At 34.5% G+C, this 20660-nt stretch overlaps 2 protein-coding genes across 2 annotated transcripts; one reads left to right on the top strand and one right to left on the bottom strand.

The window, feature by feature from the left end:
• Positions 1 to 4925: 4925 nt before the first annotated feature.
• Positions 4926 to 5600, top strand: LOC131014406 (histone H3.2). The gene has a single exon (XM_057942363.1). The coding sequence runs from the start codon at positions 5043 to 5045 to the stop codon at positions 5451 to 5453; it is 411 nt and encodes a 136-aa protein (XP_057798346.1). The 5' UTR covers positions 4926 to 5042; the 3' UTR covers positions 5454 to 5600.
• A 4231-nt stretch (positions 5601 to 9831) lies between these two features.
• On the bottom strand, positions 9832 to 13024 carry LOC131014407 (putative glycerol-3-phosphate transporter 1). The gene is made up of 3 exons (XM_057942365.1): positions 12690 to 13024; positions 10812 to 11877; positions 9832 to 10714 (listed from the first exon to the last, which is right to left on the bottom strand). Exons 2-3 carry the CDS (start codon positions 11827 to 11829, stop codon positions 10155 to 10157), a joined length of 1578 nt encoding a protein of 525 aa, XP_057798348.1. The 5' UTR covers positions 11830 to 11877; positions 12690 to 13024; the 3' UTR covers positions 9832 to 10154.
• Positions 13025 to 20660: the final 7636 nt, after the last annotated feature.

The raw sequence follows: 20660 nt of genomic DNA on the forward strand, positions 1-20660 counted from the left end.
TATATAATTAACCTTAGTTCTTCGTGTAAAACGGATTGCATTTTCTAATTTAGCATGCACAACAATATTTTAGTTGGTGTAAAAAAACCTATATATATAGAAAAGCAAGTGCAAGCCAATCTTGACCATTTCACGCCAAAAGTCACATTATTATTTATTTTCATGGTATTGCCGAATAGTCTCGACGGCCCATTTTGTATGCTTGGGCAACATTAGTTTTGTTCAACAAATATATTTTTAAATATAGATTTATAATTGAAATTATAACTATGAAAAATATATATAATATTATATAAACCATAAAGTGTGTTGATGAAGAACTAAACATCGTGTTTTGTTGTTGTATTTTTTAGTATAATTTACATATTGTAAGTGTATATGACAAATTTTATTTTTGGCCGAAAAAAATTGGCCATTTTTATTCATGAATATGCTAATCATCTTGCCTTTCTGACTTTCTCGATTCAGATGGTTGATGCACTGAATATACATCAACAAGCTTTGCCAATGACTTAAGGCTTGGGAAATGTTCGAAGCAACTTCAGGTATGCGTTGAGTTGGGGCGTAGGCTGGACAATACTTCCAACGATCGTGTGTTGACGATCCATGGTGCATTTCGGAGACATCAGAGAGAGATTGATGTGCCTAGAACGAGAGCGGGTCTTGTGAATCTCCTAACTGCTAATCCGGATTTGACTGCTAATTTATTTAGGGTTTGGCCTGATGTCAAGGCCATAGAGGATGATTGTAACATACATATTGCCTTCTGGTATTGGGAGTGAGTGTTACACGGTGGATGGATCAGCCATAACATGAAGGAAAAAAAATAGGAGGATGGTCTACATTTATGAATACCTACCACTTGGTGACATCAAAATTAAGAGTGAGAGCCCCTACAAGTTGGAACAGCTGCAGCAGAGGATATATTTTACTCTCGGTTGTAATGTGACTGAATGTTGGTTGGTCTTAATGAATATGAGACAGAGACTGCACCATTGACTTATCCAAAGGTGTACGTAGTCAATGAGCTCGTTCTCTATTGCAGTAGAATACATAAACCCCCAATCTATTCTCGGGGAGTATAAATTTCGATAAGGACATTGTTATGTTCGTGTAGTGCAATTTCATATGTTAGCATAACTTTCTTTCCATAGGTGATGTTCGCCCATTTGCTTGCTTGGATGGCCTAACTTGTGATACACTGGACATGTAGGTGAATTCACAATTTTCGATGAGGATGTAAAAAACAATACTTTATCTAGTGTAAAAAAAATATATATCTATATATATAAAAGTCAAGTGCAAGTCAACCTTTGTTATTTTTCCGCCAAAAGTCACACATTATTATTATTATTCATTTTCATATGGTATCCAAATAGTCTCGGCCGCCCATTTTATATGTCTGGCCAATGTTAGTTTTGTTTAACAAATATATTTTTAAATATAGATATATAATTGAATTTAAAATTATATAAAATATTATATAGTATTATATGAACCATAAAGAGCGTTGATGAAAAACTAAACATCATGTTTTGTTGTCGTATTTTTAGTATAATTTACATATTGTTAGTGTTTATGGCAGTTGTATGTTCACTATAAAAATTCATTTTACAATGAAGATACATGAATCATTCAATTAGATTAATCCCTCTAATTGAACGGAAGAAGTTGAAAAGAAAAGAAATCCGTTCTAATCATATCAACTAGATGCTAGCAACAACTAGACTTTAATGAATCTATACTAGAACAACAATCAACCTAACACTAGTCCTAACAATCGAGTCTCCCACTCACGGATTGCTAAGCACACAAGTCTCTCACTCAAGGTGTGTTTGTACTAGATGTCGTAGTTGTTGTTCGAACAATAGCTTCTGAGTTCCTGCACTTGTATATCTTGTAGTCTTGAAAACTATTACATAATGTATGGAACTCTGCCCCTATTCACAAATGCGAATCTAAGCTTGTAGAGCACGAAAACTTGGCTGGTAATCTAGGGTTTAGAATGTGGCTAGGGTTGAGCTCTTGCTCCCCAAGTTCAGGGTTTGGTTACACATGTGTAACAGCATTCCCTAAAATCATGGAAGACAAAGTCTGCACATCCGTTCAGCTTGTTACACCTCCGATATTCACTTCTATTTCAAGCATATATCTTAGGGCTGGAAAAATATACCGAAAATTCGGTATTCCGGCCATACCGTACCGTAAAATACCGCAAAATACCGAATTTAAGGTATACCGGTTTTTTTGGTAAGGTATGATACCGTACCGAAGATTTACGGTAAGGTAAAGGTATGGATTTTCCAAATACCGGGGTATACCGGTGTATACCGATACCGCGGTATATACCGAAAAAATCAATAAATACCGTATTAAAGGTATATACCAGAATACGATATGATACCGTATTACTGGTATACCGAATATTACTGCATATACCGGTGATGCGGTATCATACCTTATTCTGGTATACCTTAATATTCGGTATATACCGGTAATAAGGTACAATACCTTATTTTGATATACCACAGTTGTCCGTATATATTGGTATACAGAAAATCGCGGTATATATCGTATCAAAACCTATAGTTTTAAAATATATAATATTTATTTTTATGTCTATATTTTTAAAAATATTTATAAATTTTATAAAATGATGTATATAATCTATATTATGTGAATATATACAATTGTACATGAATTTATAAATATCATCAAATGATACAAAAATAAATAAAATATAGTATATAGTATAAGTCATACAATAAAATAAAATTGTTTATTTTGATATTATAGTATAGTTATAATATATAACTAAAATTATTGTTTTACAATAGATTATACATCTAACTTATAATAGTTACATATATAATAGCATAGTTATAATATTAGTATTATATTATAAATAATATTACGTCTAACATATAAATTATATGTAACTTATAACATCTATATAATTTACTATATATTACATGAATGCATACAAGTATGCGAATATAAATATCATCAAATGATATAAAAGTGAATAAAATATAACATAGTATGTAAGTTATATAATTTAATATAACTGAATTATTTATATTGATATCATAACATAGTTATAATATAATATTCTATATTATATAACTAAGATTATTGTACAGTTATAATATAATATTCTATATTATATAACTAAGATTATTGTTCTACAATAAATTATACATCTGACGTGTAACATCTATGTATATAATAGCATAGCTATAATTAGTACTGATATTATATTATAACTTAGATTACATCTAACTTATAAATCTCATATAACTTATAACATCTACTCCCTCCGTCCCCAAAATAAGTTCCTCTTTGGGGACGGCACGAGTTTTAAGGAAAATGGTAAAGTGTATTGATAGTGGAGAAAAATATATTATAATTAGTATTGGAGTTGTGAAAAGGTGAAAAAGTGTTATAATTAGTATTGGGAGTGGTGAAAAGTGAAAAGTAAGAATAAATAAAGTATTATTAGTGGTGGGGTAGTTGTCCAAAAATAGAAAGAAAGAAAGAGGAACTTATTTGGGGGACGTCCCAAAATGGAAAAAGAGGAACTTATTTCAGGGACGGAGGGAGTATATAGTATATAGTATATACTATATAACTTATAAATTTATAAATATCATCAAATGATACAAAAACAAATAAATTATAGTATATAGTATAAGTTATACAATAAAATAAAATTATTTATTTTGATATTATAGTATAGTTATAATATATAACTAAAATTATTGTTTTACAATAAATTATACATCTAACTTATAATAGTCACATATATAATAGCATAGTTATAATATTAGCATTATATTATACAAATAATATTACTTCTAACATATAAATTATATGTAACTTATAACATTTATATAATTTATTATATATTACATGAATGCATACAAGTATGCGAATATAAAGTACGGTATACCAATTGAATTTTTTCGATTTTGATAATACCGATTATTTTGGTATACCGTTAAAGTGCGGTATACCGTGAAAGTACGGTATACCGAAATTCGGTAAGGTATACCGAAATAAAGGTACGGTAAAGGTTTTGTATATTCTTCATACCATACTTAAGGTATACCGAACTAAGGTATACCGTAGGTAAAGGTAAGGTAAAGGTATGAATTTTCTCCATACCGAAGATAAAGGTAAGGTATAAGGTATGGTCGATTTAATAAGGTATACCGTACCGTGCCACCCCTAATATATCTTTACTCTTCACTCAATGCATTCTGCACTAATTGATGTCATGTCCTTGGTTTGATTTTTTGTAATTAACACGATACTGTAGCGATTGATCAAAATCAAATCTAATTTTGACAAAGTCAAAATTAAATTCCCTTGGAATAAAAGAATAAAATAAGAGAATATTAATTCATAAAATAAATTAATTCGATCTAAGAGTTAAAATAACTCTAACATAAACTCATCTCTAAATGATACAAAGTAGATTTTATAAATATTTTTATTTCTTTATTCATAAAGTATTTGATGGATAACAATTGTGACTTATTAACCAATAGTTAAAAACTTAAACCTAATAATTCTCTTTTTCTTTTTTATTTTGATTGTTTTCAAAAACGCTTCAATGCAGATTCAGTCCCACTCCATCGCGTTAATTTTAAACTTAGCAATTGACAAAACCCAAAGCGGAAAAAACAAAAAACCAAAAAAAAGAAAGCGGGAAACAGAGAGCTACGAGCCAAAAGCCCAAAACCATTCAACAATCCGCTCAGATGACGTGGCAATACACTATTGGCTGAATTCTGGAAGACGCGGATGGCGAAATCAACTCAAAGCATCCACCGTCGATCCAACTTCGTAATCAACGGCCAAAACCCACCCTCCATTCCTCCAAAAATTCAAACGACCCCCCAAATCTTCATCCCTCCCGCCCGCTCTCTACCTACTTATAACCCTACCACCGCCCCTTCCAATCCACCACGCACAATACACACTGATCTATACAAATTCTGTCTCTACACCACATCCGCATTCCTTAATTTTTATCGATGGCTCGCACCAAGCAAACTGCTCGCAAGTCCACCGGTGGCAAGGCGCCGAGGAAGCAGCTCGCCACCAAGGCTGCGAGGAAGTCCGCCCCTGCCACCGGCGGCGTGAAGAAGCCCCACCGCTTCCGCCCTGGGACCGTTGCGCTTCGTGAGATCAGGAAGTACCAGAAGTCGACGGAGCTCCTGATCCGCAAGCTGCCGTTCCAGCGCCTCGTGCGGGAAATCGCGCAGGATTTCAAGACGGATCTGAGGTTCCAGAGCTCCGCTGTGGCGGCGCTGCAGGAGGCGGCGGAGGCCTACCTGGTTGGGCTCTTCGAAGATACCAACCTCTGCGCCATTCACGCCAAGAGGGTGACCATTATGCCCAAGGACATTCAGCTCGCTAGGAGGATCAGGGGAGAGCGCGCTTAGGCTGAGTTGACTCACATTTCAAATCGTCTTCTGGTTATGTTTTGGATGTGTTGGATTCCTGTTTAGGGGTATTAGTGTAAAATATGTTTCAGCGTTATGGTTGCTAGTTTGATATTAAATCACAACATGACTTCAATCGCTTGGAAATTTCTCTTTACCAATCACACATGACTTCAATCGCTTTTAATTTATTGATCTCACTTCTCAAAGAAAGGGAAAATAGAGGTATGTTAGTCATGAAAGCTAAAGCGAAAAAACACTATATAAATATATGAATAATGGAGCATGTTAGTCAATAGTCACCTTCGTTGTAAGCGAGTAGCAATCACAATGCATACAACCTCAATAATATGGATATAATAGGTCCAAACATAAAATGGTCAAATATATATAAAAAATAAAATAGATTTTTAGACTTTTTGATTCAAAATAAAAGAGAATTTAGTTAGTTTTATTGTTTTGTTTACATTGTAGATTGTAGTTATCTTTCTAATTTTGTATTATAAAAAACAAAATCATATTTTTTTTTATAATTTTTGTACATTAAAAATAATAAAAAATTATAAAAATATGAAAAAATTAACTATAATGTGAACTAAACAATAAAAAAAATAAGCTAAATTATTTTTATTTTGAATAATTTTTTTTAAATAAATTGTTTTTTACTTTATTTGACCATTTTATGTCTAGGCATATCAGGTCTAAATAGAGTATTATTGTTTGTTCTTTTATCATATTTTGTGGTTTTGAGTGTGTGCGATGGATACCCAAAGTCCCATATCACAGTTGCCGATGTAATAGTAGTAAAAAACTCGATTACAATACACTGTTAATCTGGCGACGATGATAAACTGGCATATCTGGACATCGATTCACCATTATATACACTATATATGTAGTTACGAAACTACAAACTTTACACTTAAATGTAAAATTTAGCACAATATATCGCCAAATTTGAAATAACAACACCGCGTAATAATCTTTTACAATTATAACATTTCCCATTTTTTTTTATGAGTGGTAAAATTCACATCTTTATCAACATGTTGAGTCAAACAATGTCGAAAATTCGATGTCCTTTTTAATTTTACTCATCGAATAAAACAAGGATGTTATAAATGAAAAAATATACTATAAAAAATATATGGTGTAATTCCAGCGTTTTAAAAATCATTGTATATTTAGTAAGGTTGTATTCAGTTCAATATAGGGATGGCAATCGGGTACGACGGGTACGGATAGTGACTATCCATACCCATACCCACAAACTAAATGGATAGTGGTTTTTAATCACGAAATTATCCATGGATATCAAATGGTATCCAAACCTGCTACCCGCGAATACCCGCTACCCGTCGGGTATCCATGAACCCGCTATTCGACGGGTATCCGTCACCCGCTATTCGGCGGATACCCACTATCCGCCGGATACTCACGAAACAAAATTTAAAACAAATTTAATAGAAAAAAAAATCAACACAATTCAAATTCATATGTTGAAATCCACAAAGAACAATGTTTAAATTCAAATTCATCAACTAAAATATAAAATCCAACAAAATTCTATAATTGCTCAACAAAATTCAAATTTAAATTAGACTATTAGAATTTGGTAGTTTAGTTTCTGTTTGGGCCTATTTTAAGATATAATATGCTAGCCCATAATCTCAAAATATATATTCAAAGCACATATTTTATGGAATTTTTTGTGAATATTTGACGGGTAATTCACAGATAATTGACGGGTGTTTTTCGCGGGTAAACGGGTTTCGTGGGTATGGATAGTAAGTATCCAAACCCATACCCACGAACTAAATGGATAGTGAATTGCAACCACGAAACTATCCGTGGATAACAAATGGTATCCAAACCCACCCTAATAGGTTCGGGTTTTCGCGGATATCTGTTACATTGATCTTGTCCCATTTCTATCTAACATAAATTATTTCATTCAAAATAATAAATATATTAACTATTTTCTTATAACAAACATAATTAATTAGAGATTTAATATAATTATTACTTTAGTAGATAAATATAAGTTATACCTACTAATAATTTATATTTTTCAAGTTGAATCATTTAACAAATTTATTTATTACCAAGCAAGCTAAATATTACTCCATCCGTCCCATTGATCTTGTCCCGTATTTCTGTTTTGTTTGTCCTACTGATCTTGTCCCATTTCTGTCTCATTTCTATAAATAGTACTCCCTCCGTCCCATTAAAGTTGGCTACATTTTCATTTTGGGTGTCCCACTAAAGTTGGCCACTTTCTAAAAATGGCAAAAAATTAACTTAATTAAAGTCACTAATTAAGTTATTAAGAAAACCCTAATTTAACTTACTTAAATCTATTTTTCCATCATTTGCACCTAACCTAGTCGCCACTCTCTAAGCTCTCCTTCTTTCTTCTTCTCCGGCGACGACACCGCCGCCAGCCGTCGGCTCCCGCCCCGCCCCCGACCTCTCTCACCTCTGCTCTCCCTCTCTCTCTCGTTGTGTGCGCGCGCTCTCTGCTCTCCCTCTCTCTCCTCTGCGCCCCGACCTCTCTCGCCTCTGCTCTCCCGCTCTCTCTCCGTCGGACGCTTCTCTCATCTCTCTCGTCTGACCGCCGGCTTCCCCATCTGAATCTGTCGTCGTCTCCGGTGAGCAAGGCAGCAATCGCTTACCTTAGGGTTTCGATTCACGCGATTTAAGGGTGGTTCGCCCAGATCTGAGGTGGCGCGACCCCATGGCTGTCGTCTGTCTGTTTGCGCCGTGACCCCATGGCCGCCGCCTCTCTGGCCTGCGCCGCGACCACCACCGAACCTTTCCCCTCTCTGAGGGTGGCGCGATTTGGGGGTGATTCGCCTAGATCGAGGTGAGGCTGATGAGAGGCGAAGTTGTGGAACTGGTGAATGGCGGTGGTGGCTCTGCCATCGCTGATAAGTTCGAGAGGGTGGCGCGATTTGGGGGCTAGGGTTTTCAGGCGGCTGGTTTGAGGGTGGTGGTTGTTGGCTACGGTGGTGGTGGTTGTTCTCAGATTTGAGGGTGGTGCTCTTGAATCTGAGGGTGGTCGGAGGGGGTGGTGCTCCGGTCGCCGGCGACGGTGAGTTGGCAGATTTGTGGTGGTTGTTGGCAGATTTTAATTAACTCAATAATTTTGATGGGTCCCACTCAATTAAAACATAACACTCAATTTCTTAATCTCCGTGCCGAAACGAATGTTGCCAACTTTAGCGGGACGGAGGGAGTAACAATTAGCTAAATAATAAGAATTCTTAATTACATTATCTCTCCTACTTTATCACTTTATCGCATTATCTCTCCTACTTTAGCACATTCCATCTCATACTTTATCAATTTTATACTTTATTACCTACACACTTAAAACACTAATAATAATAATACTCTGCTTAATTATCGTGTCGAAATCAAATGGAACAAGCTTAATGAGACAGAAATTAGCTTATTTACCGCCCCAACTTGTACTACGCAAATACATGATTATTTTCTTCTTCCTTTCATTTTTTATTACTCCATCCGTTCCATGAAGCATGACTTAGTTATTTTCGGCACGAGAATTAAGAAATTGATATTTTGTGTGATAAGTGTGGTAGGTGAAAAAGTGAAAAGATGAATAGAAAATAATTTTTTTGTCATTTTTAAAAACAGATCAAATTTCGTGGAACAAATCAAAAAAGAAATTGGATCATGCTTCGTGGGACCGAGAGAGTACTTGACAAACACAGAACTAGTTGTTATTGAGTGGTAGTAAAAGTGGGGTCCGCAAGATTGATAGTAAATGGAGAAAAAATCACATATCGTCTAAAGCGAAAAAAAGGCTCATCACTGTATGAAAGGCCACACCTACTTCTCCACCAATATCAAACCATGGTTGGCACATTCCTTGCGCGTGGGCCCTTCCAATTTCGCTACAAGCACTACATCTTTTCTATTTATGAGGGAGGAACTTTGCTTAGGTAAATTTCTTTTAATATGCAGTGGACTTCGTATGATACGTGAAACATAAATTTCACTAAAAGGTCATGTTGTATGACAGCCCCAAACTGAACACATTTAATCATATTAGACTTGCTCTACCTACTAAACTACAAAACGAATTAATATCAACTTTCATTATATAGAAGCAAGCAAACCTCGCTTTCTTAGAGGCCATTTACAAAAGCAATTTGTTCTCATTTGTAATTATGAGAAATTATGCATCATTGTCAACTTGTCTTGTTTTTCTTTGAAAATCTATCATTTGCGAGATTAATAAGAATTTTCCATCACTAAAAGTAGAAATATATAGGAGATACAATAACGTAATTAGGCCATTTTATCTCTCATCCAATTCACAACTGAAAAAAAGACATATTAACTAAAAAAATAAATAAAAGAACTGTTTTATATAAAATACATATAACAGGAAAAATCTACATTCTCTGTAGGATCACTAAATTCCTCTGGCTTTTTTCTTGGGAGGGCAATGAATGATCCCACATTCAAACTATAATGTACAGAAAAATCATCACTTCTGCCCACGACAATTTCAAATAATGGAGGATAGGCAAAAGGTTGTGTCTACATTTGAAACTCGAATGCTTCTAACCACCTTCTTTCATATTGATTTAGGCACCTCAAGAAGCTAGATTAGTATGCATCACATGTATGCACGACAAAACAGAACATCTTCCCGGCATTATAGAGCGATCATACCTCCAATTCAGAAGGTGTTGACCTAGGAAGCTCGTGTGTCCTTGCACCTTGAATCTTCGAAGCCACCTCAGCCATAACGAGCTTCGTGAGAAGCAAACCAGCTATAAGAGCTGCACCCATTAGCATTGTAAAAACTGCACTCCAGCTATTAGTTGATATATATCCTGTTAGCAATGGCCCAACAGCAGCACCGATTGATCCTGTTCCATCAATTATAGCAGTAACCGTGGCTAGAGCCCTTGAGTTTCCCTTCAATGAGCTGTGTGTTCCCAGATCAGCAGATACTGCAGTTGTTATAAGAGCGTATGGCCCATTCACAAACATTCCGGTGATCAGCATGAGTATGATGTTTAGAGTCATGGACACGTGCCCGTAGTTTCTGTAAAAGAAGAGAGCCGGTATGGCACAGTACATGAAACTTGCTGCTGTTATGGCTCTTGCATCTAAACGATCAGAAATGTGGCCTGCCAGGATTCCACCAACCACCCCTCCAACGTCAAACAATGTAGACAAGTTACCAGACTCCTCGTTTGATAAGTACCTCCCCTCAATGGCTGCAACATACAGAATGAATGCATTTAGCTTAAGTGAAATTGAAAGTAATAGCACAAAAGATTACATTCAAAATAATGCGAAAATGAAATTCAGTACCTGTATGACTAATATAAAACGGGAGCCAGTAGAGGAATGTGTAGGCCACCAATTTAGAAAAGAAAAGGCAAAGGGAAAAAGAAGCAACCCCAGGAATTCTCCATGCTTCTAGGAATCCCACAGCATTTCTGTGATCCGAGTTTATGTTCAACAATGGTACTGCTAATTCATCCCCTTCTTTCTTGGGAGATGACAAATCGTGATCATCAATATTAGCTCCAACAGCATCAGGGCTAACTGGTAAGAAAAAGAATAGCACCAAGCCAACAAACACAATACCAAAACCAGGAACAACCATGGACCAACCCCAGCCATACTTCAACAATACTGAAGCAACTACACTACCTGTAATGTTACCAAGAGAAGTATGAGCATTCCATATACCCATTATAAGTCCCCTTTTCTTTTTCCCAAACCAATTTCCAACAACCGCAACCACTGACGGCCATCCAGTTGATTGGAATAATCCGGCAAGCATTTGGACAATCAAATAGTAATAGAACATGTGTATATTTGCCCAGTATCCAACTCCATAAAGGGCAGTAAACAAACCGGTTCCAACCATTCCTATGGTTAGAAATACTCTAAGATCCATCCTATCTCCCACATGTCCAGAAAAGAACATCCCTGTAGCATATACAAACAGAAAAGCCACATCAAGCTCCCCAAGCAATGCCGTTCCATCAGAACCATTAAAGGGAGCCCAACCAGCTCCAACTCCAAGAGCCAATGAATTCCTAGGTCTTTCTAGCGGCTTGTGAGAATCAGCCCGTCTCCAAAAGAAGATAGATTGCAATTGCAAGGCTACATCAGGGGATTGTGGATCAAGAGCACTTTTCACCACACTGGTAGTTTTCCTTGTAGCATGGTAGGCCAAGTATGCGAAGAATGTTATTATTAGGACAATGGCTTGATGAGTCTTGTACGAGATGGCTGATCCTTTAACGTACTCCACAAATCGTATTCCTAGGGGCTTGCTGTATTTTATTTCTGGGGCAGGCTCTCCAGTTGAACCCATTAAGGCTAATAAATTTTCCTCCCTTCAATAGTACAAAGATTTGGCAACCTAAATTAAAGATAACAAAAAAATCAATGAGATATTCATGATAGGACCATTCAAAACAGCTATATTTCCTTATACACCATTCGATCATTAAAGACCATTCAGATCAAAAAATACATATAAAGTTCAACTCCCTAATCAGAACAGATAGCAAACGAATGTCAACCAAAATAATCAATCGGAGCATGTGAAATTCTATGTGTATCATGTATTATTAAAAAGTCTCTAGGTTTTGACAAAATTGACAAATATGTAGATTCTTGTTCAGCAGTTAACTTCGGAAACTTAGCTCAAAAGATAACATTTTAAATCATATTAAGTCAAAAGATTTCCCAAAATTTCAGGAAACTGATCGTCTTACCGAACAGCGCATCTGCTACACTCCATGCTTCAATGAAATACGGGTTTAACTCTAAAAAATATCTAGAATACTAAAAATAAGAATAATCCAAAAGAGAACATGCTTCTCCTAAAATAGCAAAAATCGTATTATGCACTGATAGAAATTTAGAGCTAGAAAGAGCAGAACACATAATCGAAGGATAAGCAGTCAAAAACATTGCCAGAATCAACCCCTGAAAAATAAATTATCTAAAGAGGTAGCAATAGCACAGAAAAACAATGAATTTTGAAGAAGTGAGACAGTTTGGATTCAGACACTCCACGAAAGGATTTATGTTCGTAGAGGTCTGTGCTGGAGCTGGGCGATCAAAATTGAATACAGGTAGAGAAACTGGAAACGTTATCCAGTGGCCCGAATAACGCGAAAAATAAGACAAAAACCTTGAATAAGAAAATCGATGAGATTGCTTTACCCGAGATTGTCCGAGCCAGCTTTCGCAAAGTGCTTATGCCTCCGTCTCTCTCTCTTCTCTTTCTCTTTATATATGATGAATATGAATGAAGGTTTGTTTCTCTGTCCTGTTTTGGAGCAGTTCGTTCTGGGACGAACAAAAGGTGCTCACGTTTGTGTGAGAAGCAACTGCAACTGAAGGTTTATTTATTTGAAGCGGATAATTTGGGAGTCCCGAAACTACCCCTGTTCAAGTGCCTCGTCTGAGATCTGACTATTAGCGCGAAATGACTATTATGCTACTCAGCGTCTACGCCACCACTTTGTAGGTGCGAATATCCACCCGAGATTCCACTTATCCTACTTGGACCAAAAAAGTGACGCTTATGCCATAAATAATAAGTTGGATCTGTTAACTTTTATGCCACAATTAAAATTTCAAGCATTAAAAAAAATAAAATCAAATCAAAGTTGCGAATATTCACTTTGTAGGTGCGAATATCCACCCGAGATTCCACTTATCCTACTTGGACCAAAAAAGTGACGCTTATGCCATAAATAAGTAAGTTGGATCTGTTAACTTTTATGCCACAATTAAAATTTCAAGCATTAAAAAAAATAAAATCAAATCAAGCATCAATCTGCAATGCTCAAATTACAACAATATATCATAACTCCTATATATCACACTCAATCGAATCGTTGACGCTTGCTTGTCTCTTAGTGCAATAAAGTTGTTCTTTTTAAAGAAATGGAAATTGAAAAATAATTATAAGAGGTACTTTGCCAAGAAAAGATAAGAGAAAAACCATTAGGAATACAAATGCGAATGGGAGGTCGGTCGATAAGAAGGAGAAAAACCACAATAGTTAAAGCACTCATATTGGTGGGCTTCTTATCTATTTTGCATGGTTTAGAATCTCGCAAAAATTCCTGCACACTCGATCGATCTTAGTATGTATGAGACGGATTTAATTAAATAAGGATTTTTCAAAAATTTCTGTACATCATGTATGAAATGGATCGAGTTGAGGCAGGGCGTGGGTCTGGTATGAGTAAATAAAAAGTTGAGAATATTTATTATGAACAAAAATAATGTCTAACAAATATTAATTTTCTTCGTATTAATTACTCCTATTAATTTTTATCACAATAATAATTACTTCAAATAATTCATATTTTGAAACATTATCTTTCTTCGTATCAATAATTATTTTTTCTTACGATAATAATTACTTGACTAAATAAGATAAATAAAACTAAAAAAATTGGTGAAATCAGATACAATACATAAAATCTCTCTCTCTCTCTCTCCCCGAATTGAGTCTTCAATTCACATCTCTCTCTCCCTCTCTCTCTTTCTCCACCAATCAACCCATCAATCACCATGAACTAGTACGCTCATTCGTGCGATGCACGACGAACATCGAAATTAAACGATATATTTAAACAAATAAATATAAATATTGAAAAGAGTCAAAATATAAACAAACACAAAATATGTTTTAAAAATAAAATAGAATAAAATAATTCACATCAATAACTAAATAAAATCCTGAAGGTTTCTTTACAGAGTGATACAAATTTATTCGTTTGCTTTATGAGCAAAAGGAGAATCCAGTGCTTTACAAAAACATTAGAGAGTAGATACAGGGACATGAGTGCAGTCTGCCCCGTGGCCGCGGGTAGGACCGCGGGTACATTTTAGTAACAAAATACTAGCATATAATTCTAAAACAATAACAAACACTAACATGCATACAAACACCAACAATTTACAGTTTTGTAAGTAAAAAAAATCAAATTGTATCAGCGGAAATAGTGGAGGTTGTGATAATGCCTCTTCATCGGGATGATCGGAATCCGTTTGGCTCATTATGGCAATTCCAAAGAGGTAAACATAAGCGATTTGTGAAACGAAGCACCAAACTGAAAAATTTTGTAAGATAGAAATCAATTTCCTTCTAGAATAAAATCTTACATACGGTGCACATACTAAACAAAGCGCCAACTGAAAAAGTTTGTAAGAAAATCTTACCAGGTTCGATGGCAGCATCGGACTTTGAGGACGGCGGCCGTAGCTTCAATAGGAGCGACTCGGGGCGGGGCTAGTGGCAGTGAGCTTCGAGGATGGCAGCAGCGAGCAGGCTTCGACGATGAGCAGCGTGAGGTGGGGCTTAAACAGCTAGCGGCGCGGAGCGGGGCTTCGAGCCCTAGATCGCGATGGCTGCTGGGCTCCAAGCCCTAGTTCCTGGTGGCTGACGACGGGTAGGGCGTAACGGTTGGCAACAACGACAGCGGACAAATGTGGCAGCAGCCTCCGACGACGGACATACATCGACTGGAATCAGGAGCGAGAGAGTGACGATAGTTTGAGAGAAAAGAATTTGTTTGATTTTTGATTTTGTGGGATGGAAGGCGGGACCAAAAGCTAATTCAACTAAGGGTTTTTTAGTCTTTTAAGCAAAAAATATTATATAACTTATGTATTAATTATGGCCGTAGAACTTATAAATTTATGAACTATGGTTATTATAACATTTCTTTCTAATTTAGTCTTTTAAGCAAAAAAAAAAACCTAAAGACATAATTAAAAATTACATAAAAAAACCTATCTAGACTCCACCGCCATTTTGTCGAGCTCGGATCCCCGCCACCCGTTACTTGTGCCATTCGAGCTGCTCCGGAGTCATGTCTGAAGTCTTCATGAAAATGACCCGATCGTCATGGATCTCCATCTTGAGAGCACTCTTTTTGTCGTACATCTCCATGATTCGGGTGATCTTGTTGTCGGACTTCTCAAACATCTCATTGGCCTCGGCTGGAGCCTCCGAGGCTTGTGATGACGAAGACTTCCCCTTCTCCTTAGCCGCCCTCGCCGTCGCCTTCGCCGCTTTGTTTCCAATCGGCCGAGAAGACGTGATTTCCTCGCCCGACGCCGAGGTGGTAAAGTCGCCCGTCTCCGACGTCTTCGTCCTCTTGGAGGCATGCATGTCTCCCTCGAGGTACATAGACTTGAACCTCGAGTTGACTCGGAGCATCTTCCATGCATTCCAGTAGATGAAGTTGCCGGAAGTGCTCCTAGCGGCGAAGGTAATTTGGGCCTTTTGTTGGATGTCGTCAGAATGGTCAGAAGGCCACTTGGCACACGTCTCCACCCAGATATTCTCCCACAACTTCACAATCGCACTCACCCGGGCGAATTGTCCCTTTATTTGGCCAATTTTGACGTTGACGCCGATGAGAGGGTTCACCCGGTGGAGAATCCGTCCCCAATAGGCCTCCCCCTTTTGGTCGACACCCCGGATGACGTCGTTGGTCTCCTCTGTTCAAATTCGGACAATAAGGTCCGTCTCCTCGGGAGTGTAGGTGTGATGGGGGGTCCTTCCTTCCTCTGGCATAGGAGTCGACGCCTTCTCTTTGGGTCGTAGTAGTTTGGATTGTATGGATCCATTTTTTTTTTAGAGAGAAGGAGGAAGAAAATAGAAGAATAATGGTGTTTGAAGAAGAAGAGATAATGAATATATAAAGAAGAGAGGAAAGAAAAAAAAAAGGAAAAGGAAAAAGTGAGGAAACGGTCGAATGACCGAATTTTTTAAAAAATAATAAATAATTTTGAGTCGGCCAACGACTCTTTTTAAAAAAAATGATTTTTTTTAATTGGGCGCGTGTCACACTTTAAAGCCATCATGCCTCACCCGATTTATCATGTCTCACTCGAGTCACCCCTTGCTGCAGTGGGTGACTCGATCAGTGGGTGCTCTCAGACCAATAAATTATTACTCCCTCCATCTTGTAAGAATATGTTACAATCACCTTTTGAATGTTTGCAAAAAATATGTCACTTTTTTTAAGACATAGTCACACATCTTTTCCTTATCATCTATTTTTATAAATATCCATTATTTACAAAAAAAAAACCCACCTGTTATTTGATTTTAATCATTCATTTCAAATAATGATGAGTCCTTTTTTTCATTACATAAAAATTAGCAATTATTTTATTAAATTCCGTACTTAGCTAAAATGATGTACTCTTGATTGACGGAGGGAGTACTTAATATTAAATAATTAAAAGTCAAATCAGAAGAAAAATTAAATATGACAGATTTTTAAATCGATGAATATAATACTAGTATTTGGTATGGACAGTTCATTCATTGAAAAGTTCCGGGGGAGTTATCATTTATCAGCACATAAGCACATTCACTTCGCCTAAACTTTAAGAGGCACTTTGCCAAAACTTTATCAAAGGATAAATACAACTTCCTTTCTTGTAAATATTTGTAAAAAAAAATTGAGGGGATAAATATTTGTAAATTTTATACTACTATAGTGTAAGAAAATAATTAGGATAAGTACAATTCTATTTAATAAAAATATTTTTAAATTGGGTAATTAGAGTATAATTAAATACATGAACTTTACTCACTTTTTGGTATTTTAACATGAACTTCAAATTCTAGTTTTTTGTTTTTTTATTTTTTTTGGAGGGGGGGTGGTGTTTGAACCCTGGACCTCACTATTCGTAGACAGGAGTTCGCACCACTTGGTGTCTCATTGGGGACCTTTAAATCCTAGTTATAAATACACGAACTTTACTCATTTTTCGTCTTTAAGATTTGGAGATTTCATAAAGCTGATCTTGTCATTCAAAAAGCCAAAATTTAGAAATTCTTAATATGAAAAACTGGCCAAAAATTGAACGGTAAAGATTAATTTTTATAGCGAGAACTTGTTCTCATTTAGATTCATGCATTCTAAGTCAGCTTTAATTTGAGAAAAAAATGAAAAAAGAGTCAAAAATTGAATAAGTTTAAAGTTCATATATTTATCATTTCATTTTAAAGTTCATGGTGAATACCAAAAGTGAGTAAAATTCATGTATTTATATCTAAGATTTAAAGTTCATGTTAAATACCAAAAAAGAGTAAAATTCATGTATTTGTACACTAATTATCCTTTTTTAAATAATTAGGTATTCATTAAACAATTAATTACAGAATAATTTTAATTATAAACTGACTAATATTGTTCTAAATATTGACTATAATGTAAAACCATTGATATCGAAATGATGGGAGGGATGCCTTCATTACATACAATTAGTTATGTATAGCATCATTACAATATAAGTAAAGATAGTATACTTCAGTAAAGTTGATAATTAACCTATGATCCAAGTAAGGTCGTACCCTTTCTATTCTATAATATATAAAAGTAATAAAACTAAAAGTTGCTATATTGTACTCCTTTTGATTTAATTGATAGCATTTCCCTTGATTTTAATGCTATCTCTTTAGTTCCTTTAAGAAAAATTATACTCTATCCGTCCCACCAATTTAATCATATTTCACTTTTCACATATATTGAAAAAATACATTTATTTTTTCTAAAAAAATATTAATATTTATATTTATATTTTTTTTATACCCCTTATTATTTTCAAATATCATTCTTACATTGAAACATTAAATAAAGTTAGCTTAGTAAAATAATATTTTTATATAATATTAATTTAAAAAACGAGCTATTTTTTTGGGACATCTCAAACTGAGTAAGAAACTAATTTCATGGGATGGAGGGAATATCGTTAAACTATACTTTTACTTATAGATTGGAAAGCATATTTTCTAAGAAAAATGTATGAGTAGACTGAGTAGTTAATAGAAATTAAAGTGCATTCCTAATGAACTATTTTTGTAAAGTGGGATGTAAATGAACTGTTTTACGTTTCAATCCCAATATAATATCCTCATATAGTATTAATTTAAAATAGCTCGAAAAAAAATATTATTCATAAGAAACATATCATGACTAGTCGAATCAATAAACCGTCATGACTCAGTATGTAAAATGTAACTTCATTTTTCAAGAAGGGGTTAGGACTTATGAGTCATGACCATCGATTGATTTAATAATTAGTAGTAATATAGTATATTTGTCATCTTAAGAATAATGATAATTGTTTAGTCGGGTTTTTTTTTTTTTTTTGGTGTTCCTATCCCTCGAGTCAATTTTTGTCTGTTCTTCTGTCTCTTCTCAACTGATTAATAGCAAAATTATTAAACAAAATGCATGGCGTGGAAAGCAATGGAAAGAAACAATGGATAATGCTTGAGAAAAAAGAAACATTTGCTTGACAAATGTGTGTGCGTGTGTACATATATTGTATCTATATCAGTTAATTAAAGCCTAATTTTCCTGACCATAAGTTAACAACTGAGAGTAGCCAAGTGTAGCCACGAGCATAAATATGCTGACATAAGACAAAATTAATTAATATTACTCACTCCGTCCAACTAAAAATGACTTGTATTCTATTTTAGGCCGTCCCACTATAAGTGACTTATTTCTACAAATGACAAAGTTTAACCTTTTAAAAAAGTGTAGACCCTACCACTTTTACACATTCTCCATAATTTCTGTGCCGAAAAGTTTTGAACCACTTATAATAGGACGGAGAGAGTAGTATTTTTTAAAATCAGAAAATATTCACCAGTAAACAATTAGTATAATGGATATTTGAATTCGTAGCACATCGAAACATGAACATAAATTCACCTTATTTGAGTTTTTTTTTTTTTTCACCTTATTTGAGTTAAATCAGAAGCGGATCCAGTATTTTCAAATTGAGGGTACGTCGGTACGATAAATAACTATATATATGATCATAAATATAAAAATATTTAATGATAAATTTAAACATACTCAAATATTGTTTAATTTTGAAGTTTATGATTTTTTTTAAATTGAGTTTATATTTTTCTTTGATATTATATTTTTAGTTGGGAGTGCAAAAAATAAAATTTCAATAATTTGCATATAAATATTAATACTATTATTTATTTTAAATTTTTTGAGGATGCAGCTGTACGTATTCTCATGTTTTAAGTTGGATCCGTCAGTGTATAATACTTATAAATCATAGTAGTAAATACTATAACAATTGAGTCCATTAATAATTAATTTTTTTGGATACCATGTTATCTATTTTTGGATACCATGTTACGTGATTCGATTATTTGGGTAACCCAAAATTAAGCTGTTTTGATTGATAAAATTGTCAAATTTTAGATACTATTAAAGTATTAATCGAAATTTCAGTTATCTGAATAAGTAATATGAGTCATATGAAGAGTTAAACGGTGATTCTCTGTCTTGGTTAATCGAAATTTTAAATAATTGAAATTTTGAATACCTAAATCGATTATTACCTCAAATAATTAAATTTGAAGAAATATGACTAAGAAGTAATAATAATAATAATAATAATAATAATAATAATAATAATAATAATAATAATAATAATAATAATAATAATAATAATAAAAGATGTTAACGAAACACTGATCAGAAATAGAGAATCACCATTGTAATTTGTAAATACTCTTAAAAGTAACCTATTAACTGCAACCAACCACCATAACGATACTCGTCGGTAAATGCTTAAGAACAAGAAATATTTGTATGACAGCATGTAGAGTATATATAAATTAATTAAAGTCTAATTTTTTTGACTGACTATAAACTAGTGTATATATAAATTAATTAAAGTCTAAATTTCCTGACCACAAGTTAACAATCAACTGTGGCCAAGTGCCAGGGGCGGACGCACTTAGAGTCAAGGGAAGGCAATTGCCACCCCTTGATTTTTTATATGAAATATCTATATTACCCCTCATTAATTATTTATATATAAATATGTCCTTATATTATTTTGGAAGCTTGTTTAGTTGTTTCTAATGATACTATTATACATAAGTTTCAAACTATAACGAATCATTGTGGTTAAATATAGATTGAATTTCTATGGATAATTTATATATATATTTAGTTTCGTTTAATATAATTTTTTTTGCCACCCCTTGATAGAAATCCTGCATCCGCCACTGCCAAGTGCTGACATAAGACAAGATATAGTAATATTGTCCTAGTGATTAGGTTATTTTCTTTGAACTTTACTATTAATGTAACTAAGTTATCGACAATT

This window comes from Salvia miltiorrhiza, chromosome 3 (genome assembly GCF_028751815.1).
Source record: "Salvia miltiorrhiza cultivar Shanhuang (shh) chromosome 3, IMPLAD_Smil_shh, whole genome shotgun sequence".
Classification (NCBI taxonomy): Eukaryota; Viridiplantae; Streptophyta; class Magnoliopsida; order Lamiales; family Lamiaceae; genus Salvia; species Salvia miltiorrhiza.

What these genes read in the sequence shown, in the direction of transcription:
- LOC131014406 (XM_057942363.1), top strand. Translation starts at nt 5,043, where the DNA reads ATGGCTCGCACCAAGCAAACTGCTCGCAAGTCCACCGGTGGCAAGGCG.
- LOC131014407 (XM_057942365.1), bottom strand. Translation starts at nt 11,829, where the DNA reads ATGGGTTCAACTGGAGAGCCTGCCCCAGAAATAAAATACAGCAAGCCC. An exon ending in GTTTTATATTAGTCATACAG is followed by an intron (nt 10,715 to 10,811) that starts GTACTGAATTTC and finishes TGTATGTTGCAG; the next exon opens with CCATTGAGGGGAGGTACTTA.